The following is a 6,438-nucleotide window of genomic DNA, read 5'->3' as shown; positions in this document are numbered from 1 at the left end:
CAGTGTTATGCAGCTAGAAGATGACAAGTGCTCCAACCCCAGTATCTCTGCTGTGATTCTGGTGTAGAATCTACAAAATCAGAACCACCTCCTTTTTCTCTTCTTCTTCTTTTTGGCAATACTAGGATTGGAACTCAGGGGTCTTGTGCTAGCTAGGCAGCATGATACCACTGAACCATGATTCTAGTCTGGTTTTCACTGGTTATTTTTAGGCTAGGGTCCTGCTATTCCAAACAAAAACCTTCAGTTCAAGCTGTGAGTTCTCTGCTGAAAGACAGTGTCATTGCTGGTCACACTGACCATAAAGATGTGCAGGTCTGCCATCCCAGCTACGTCCTAGGGCTCTGGGCTTATAAAAAAAAAAGACCCTATGTTGGAAATGAGCAGTATAGAAAGGACCTGGCAGTGTAGCTCACATGGTAAAGCACCTGCTTAGCAAGCATGAACCCTGAGTACCTCCAATAAAGAAATAAAAATTACAGCTTTATTGAGATATGTTCCAAGGCCCCCAGAATATACTTTTTTTTTGTCCTGAAATAATCACTTTGACCATGTTGGTTTATTGTTAGTCTGTTTTATCATTTCTGCAATAATATATACTTAAATAATGGTGCTCAAGTAACTTGTGACAGAAGTATTCCCCACCTTGCTACAACCTCTTAATAACAGTATGTGTATTAGTTTTATTAGTGGTGTGGATTTGTAACAAAAGAGCCTTGATGCCTATGTAGGCAAAGGCTGAAGTCAACCACTAGGGACCGTATTGTCTCTTCGTTTCAGGATTCACATAGGCAACTCTGGAAGTTCTTTTCCTTTGTAACTGCAGCATCCACTTGACTGTTCCAAGGACAGTTGATGACAGAAGACATTTGACCCTCACCTCATTGATTTTCTTAGAGACAGAAAGAGAGAAAGAGTGAGAGAGCAAAAGCTAGCGTAAGAGCAAGAGCGGGAGAGTAGGAGAGAGAAAGGGAGAGAAAGAGAAAGGGGCAGAGAGGGATAGAGGGGAGAGAGAGAGAGAGAGAGAGAGAGAGAGAGACACCAATTGTGGTTCTCATAACCAGGCTCTGTTCCTTCCTCTGGAGCTTCCGGGTGCTTGAGTAGTGAATAGGTGATGGTATTTCCATTCTCTCTTTTGGAAGTTTCCTCACAATCAATGGGATTGACTGCTTTCTGTTTTCGCTTGAGGTAGCTCAAAATTGCTATGGCAACAACAATGACTGCTACAATAATCCCAGTGACCATAGCCACAATCACCATCACCACTGAGTCACTTGACTCAGGCCTTTGGACAGTGATGGCCACAGACTTGGATGAGTAGGAACATCCTTCCTATATTTCCTGTGCAGTAGTAATCACCACTGTGACTAAGATTGGCATTGGGGATGGAGACTTTACTACTGAAATGGGAGAACTTCTTGGATGTCCCATTCTGGTAGAAAGTGATCTTGTTCAGAAAGCTGTCTTTCCAGCTGTGGCACCTCATCACAATGGTGTCCCCCTCCTGGAACACCAGTTGAGGGGTCTGAAGCAGCAGCCAGTCGGCTATCACAACCAGATGCACAGGGTCACTGAGGCTGGTCTGGCTCATCTGGCACCTGTACTCCCCACTGTCATTTCTCTTGGCTTTAAAGTTGTAGTTGGGCTGGACCTGGGCTGGGATGGATTTCCCATTGTGGAACCATTGTGTGGAGTGGTTCCCAGGGTTGTGGGACCCCTGGCAGGCTAGTGTCACATTGTCTTCCTGGAGTACCTGGATCCATGGAGGCTCAAGTCTCACCACAGCCTTGGGGAGATCAGGTGTGCCGGCTACTAGAGCCAGGAATAACACAGCTGTCCACAGTAGCATGTGATCCCAAATCTGCAAGGGCTTGCAAACAGCCCAGTCACTCTCAATGGCAAGTAGAGATAGAAATGCTGGGATTCACCCCTGAAGCGATGTGGCTCTAGATGCTCACAGGCACAGGCTTCTGTCCAGACTTGGCAGAGTCAACTCAGAGGAGAAATTCAGAGTAGAGAAGTGGTGTGGATGTGGATGTGAAGGCCAGCAATTGTATTGGTGAAAAGTTTCGCGTGGTGTCTCAAGGCAGTTCGGTTCACAGAAAAGGGGTGGTTAGGAAATTCTAACATTTCCAACTCAAAAACTCTATCCAAGTCACGGCACCATATGTAAGATAAATAGGTAGGTTTCATTAGGTACCCAATGAGGAGAATACCACGTGCTATTCAGGCAGGAAAATAAGTTTTCCCAGAATATACTTTTAAAGTGTACTTTACTTGCCAGGCACTGGTGGCTCACACCTGTAATCCTAGCTACTCGGAAGGCTGAGATCTGAGGATCATGGTTCAAAGCCAGCCTGGGCAGGAAAGTCCCTGAGACTCTTATCTCCAATAAACCACCAGAAAACCAGAAGTGGCGCTGTGGCTCAAGTGGTAGAGTGCTCGCCTTGAGCTGAAAAGCTGAGAGACAGCGCCCAGACCCAGAGTTCAAGCCCCACAACCGACTAAAAATAAAAAAGTACTTTTTTTGTTTTTTGTTTGTTTTTTTTTTTGGTGGAAAAAGTATTTATGGAATTGTGCAACCAGAAACACAATTAATTTCAGAACATTATCATCATCCCATTATAAAAAAACAACAACTTGTACCCATTAGCAGTAGCTCCCCATTTCTCCTTCCTATCAGTCATGCATCTACTTCCTGTTTTTATGTATTTATTTGTCTTTTCTGGACATTTATTGTATGTGGGTCCACACAACATGGGCTCTTTCATGTTTGGCTTTTTTTACTGAGTGTAATACATTCAATGGACATCTATACTATAGCACCCACCAATGCTTCTTGCTTTGCATTTCCTAGTGAATGGATGAACAGGCCTCATTTTGTATGGCCACTTATTCTTAGAGATGGGCATGGGTCTACTTGTAGATTGTTAATGAACAATGTTTCTGTACACATGTATATACATGTTCTTTATATGGCATATGTTTTCAGTTCTTTGGGCATATGTTTTCAGTTCTCTTGGCTATAAACATAGGAATGGAATTTCTGGGTCCTATTCACTGAGTTTAGTGTTTAAATTGACTTCTTTTTGCTTGTGGGATCTGCATCCTTAGTTTTTGCAAGTGAAAATAAATTCACTTCCTCGGTGCTGAGTGTTGTCAACAGCTTGATATAACATGAACACATCTGGGGCCCAGGTTAAGATTCTGTGAGTGAATCATGCAATCATAAGTACGCTTATTGTATAGAGTTGATGCTTGACTATATTTGTTTTGTTCTCTTCCTAGCTTCTTCTTACTCTAATATTCACCCAATTTTTTTTTCTTTTCTTTTCCAGAATCGCAATGAAATAAAAAACGGCACTATCCTTCGATTAACCACATCTCCAGTAAGTTGATCTTAGTAGGTTATTTCATCTTAAGCTGCCTATCCTCTGGGTCTGCTGTATGTGCTTATAGAATGCTGTTTTTTGAGAGTGACTGTACTCTAAAACAGAAAGTCCCTGGGATGTCCTCATGCGCACCGTCTAGTTTAATTAGAAGTCTCTCCAGTTTATTTCCCGTGACAGAGGAGGAAGGAACCTATTCCACTGTGAACAGAGAATGGATTGGGAATCATGGAATTGGAGTTTGGTGGCCATCTCAACAGCTCTTACATTACTGATGAATAACTTGGCTATGCAGATTTTTTTTATCATCTTCCCTGAGCAAATTCAGAGAAACAAAGCAAGCCAAACCAAAACCAGGCTATTTCTTTATTTAAAATCTATGGAGTGGGGGGTGGTGGGAGAAAAAGGGGTAGGAGGAAGGGAGGGAGGAAGGAATGGAGGGGGAAAGAGAAAGACAGAGACAGAGAGACAAAGACAAAGACAGGTTGAATTTAAATATTGCCTAGTGTTGGTCAGTGATGATGAAAATTGATGAAAAAATGGATAAAAATTGATTTAAAATAGTAAATGTTGGGCCATTTAGGCTGTTTCATGGATGCTAATCAGAACTCGTGCATATCTGAGTGTGAAAGCTGTTGAACAAGGTGCCTGTGGCACTTGACAGTGAATGGGTGGCATCCTGGTCTTTCTTGTTTTCTGGTCTAGTTGGGGTAGTAACATTAGCATATTTGAGCCATATTGCTCCACACTGCATTTCCTTGCTTTCCTAAAAAATACAAGCAGCACAAAATATACCAAGTGTTACTATTTCCACCCTCACAGTTGAGGAAAACTGTGTCTATCTATCATTTCCAGTTGTCACTAAAGCCATGTGCTAGGCTAAAAATAAATTTCAAAATGGAGAAGAAAGCATCTGGCTAGAATTAAACTGTGGGCAGTGTAACTACCACAGATCCATCTTGTTGAAAATTACATTAGAGAGGTTTAAAAACTGCTAAGTATTTTGCTTTCATTTAAATTGGTCTATTAATTTTTTAATTTTTATTTGTATTGTAAGGCGATGTGCAGAGGAGTTAGAGTTACGTGAGTCAGGCATTGATTACATTTCTTTTTGGACAGTGTCACCCCCTCCCTCATTTTTTCTGTTTTATTTTTCCCCTCCTCCGCCCCCCGCCCCGATTCCCCACGTTCTATAGTTCATTTCCAACACATTGTCTTGTGAATATCACTGCTGAGTTAGTTCACCCTCTATCCCAGCATTTCTGTGCTTCCCTTTCCCCTCACCAAAGCTGATAAACTTACATACAAGACAAAAGTATTTTATCCTAAGACATCTCCAACCTCAACATAGGGATGGGCTCAGTAGACAGAATGACTGGGTTGCTGCAGCCATTGCCCGGTGCCAACTTCCCTGCTTCACAAAAATGATAGTTTGCTGTCCTTTTTCTGTGGTTGTACAGTGGGTTGAGTCATTTTTGTCTGACTTCCTGAAATTAATGTGAATTAATACAAATGTGACCCTTGGAGGTGAGCATTTCATTTGTGCTTTGCATTCCTATTTATCCTGCTCAAAGTCCGTCATCTGCTTGCCAGGCAGGGAAGTGCACACCGTGTCTTTTGTTTCCTCTTAGAAAGGCTCAGCTTTTTCTCTTGGCCATCTCCAAGCCAAAGAAAGAATTGGTTCCCCTCACTAGGGATTCATGGACAAAATTTCCACATGCTCAGTCGCTCTTAGAAAGGAGGTTCAGTGTCAGAGAGAGGAGGGTGGTTTTTACAGCATCTCCAGGGTGGCATTGTATTTTTTTTATTTTTTTACATTTGTTCATTTTTATTCACAACCTGTTTTTCAGTACAATTTTCCACCTGTTCCCATTTCCAGTCGGGTTATACAAGTGCTAAGTGGCAGAAAGTTCTGGAATAACTACACCAAAGAAGGAAAACAAAGCAAAGCTGTGAGATAAGTTGCATGTAGCAGGCCCCAGAGCAGCATTTTAACTCTGTGGAGATCTGTCATCTCAGAGCAGGGATTTTGTAAAATATCCTTCACATTCCCAGCTCTGTTAATGGAAAGATGGTAGAGATAGCAAGCAGGATGCCGCTACAAGACAAGACTGGCTTATATTTCCAAACCTGGGGCAGTTGTGGACTTTGACCTGCAAGTGTGCAGGCCTTGGGTTACGTGTCTGAGACAGCACACCAGACTCTGCATTTGAAACACTGCCTTGTGCTCTGTGGATGGACACAGAGTCTAGAATTGGCCATTAGTCACAACAAAATATTTGGGATCTGAAAATGTCATTAATTGCTAGATTACTTTCTGTAATTTTGTTTAAAATTGAAAATTGAATTGAGAATTAAAAAATATGGGTCACACATGGTAACTTGTGTGTGTGTGTGGGGGGGGTCTTGGGGCTTGAATTCAGGGTCTGGGCGCTGTCCCTTAGCCTTTTCACTCAATGCTAGTTTTCTACCACTTAAGCCAGAGCTCCAAGTCCAACTTTTTAGTGATTAATTGGAGGTAAGAGTCTCATGGACTTTCCTGCCCAGGCTGGCTTGGAACTGAGATCATCTGATCCCAGTCACCTGCATAGCTAGGATGAAAGGCATGAACAATTGGTGCCTGGCTAATTCATTATTTTTTTGTGTGTGTGCTGACCTTGGGCTTGACCTCAGGATCTGGGTACTATCCTTAAACACTCTTTTGCTTAAGGCTAGTGCTCTACCACTTGCACCACAGTTTAGCTATTGGAGATGAGTCTCATGGATTTTCCTGACCAGGCTGGCTTAGAACTGTGATCTCCAGATCTCAGCCTTCTGAGTAGTGAGGATTACAAGTGTGAGCCACCTATGCCCATAGACAATAAAAATGAATTAAAAGTGAATTTATCCATCCATTTTTAAGATAAGATTACTGGAAAGAACACAGAAGAAGGTATTTTGCTACTTTAGGATTACAGGCATGGGCCACCAATGCTCAGCTGTGCTAATATTTAAAGTTCATGCACCTAGCAAGCTGAGTTCCCCCTCCTGGGAGATAAGACACTAGCAT

General features: G+C 42.3%; 1 protein-coding gene and 1 pseudogene across 1 annotated transcript in view; one reads left to right on the top strand and one right to left on the bottom strand.

Moving 5' to 3' along the window:
• LOC106000817 overlaps nt 1-1,988 on the bottom strand; it is a 5,507-nt pseudogene extending 3,519 nt beyond the window's left edge.
• Elmo1 (engulfment and cell motility 1) overlaps nt 1-6,438 on the top strand; it is a 418,449-nt gene that overhangs the window by 88,739 nt on the left and 323,272 nt on the right. The window contains 1 exon segment of the mRNA XM_013036055.1: nt 3,339-3,389. Within this exon segment, the coding sequence (XP_012891509.1) occupies nt 3,339-3,389 (51 nt within the window).

Source organism: Dipodomys ordii, unplaced genomic scaffold (genome assembly GCF_000151885.1).
Source record: "Dipodomys ordii isolate 6190 unplaced genomic scaffold, Dord_2.0 Scaffold245, whole genome shotgun sequence".
NCBI classification, from domain to species: Eukaryota; Metazoa; Chordata; class Mammalia; order Rodentia; family Heteromyidae; genus Dipodomys; species Dipodomys ordii.
The sequence above is the reverse complement of the archived record's forward strand: the minus strand, read 5'-3'. Positions and strand labels throughout refer to the sequence as shown.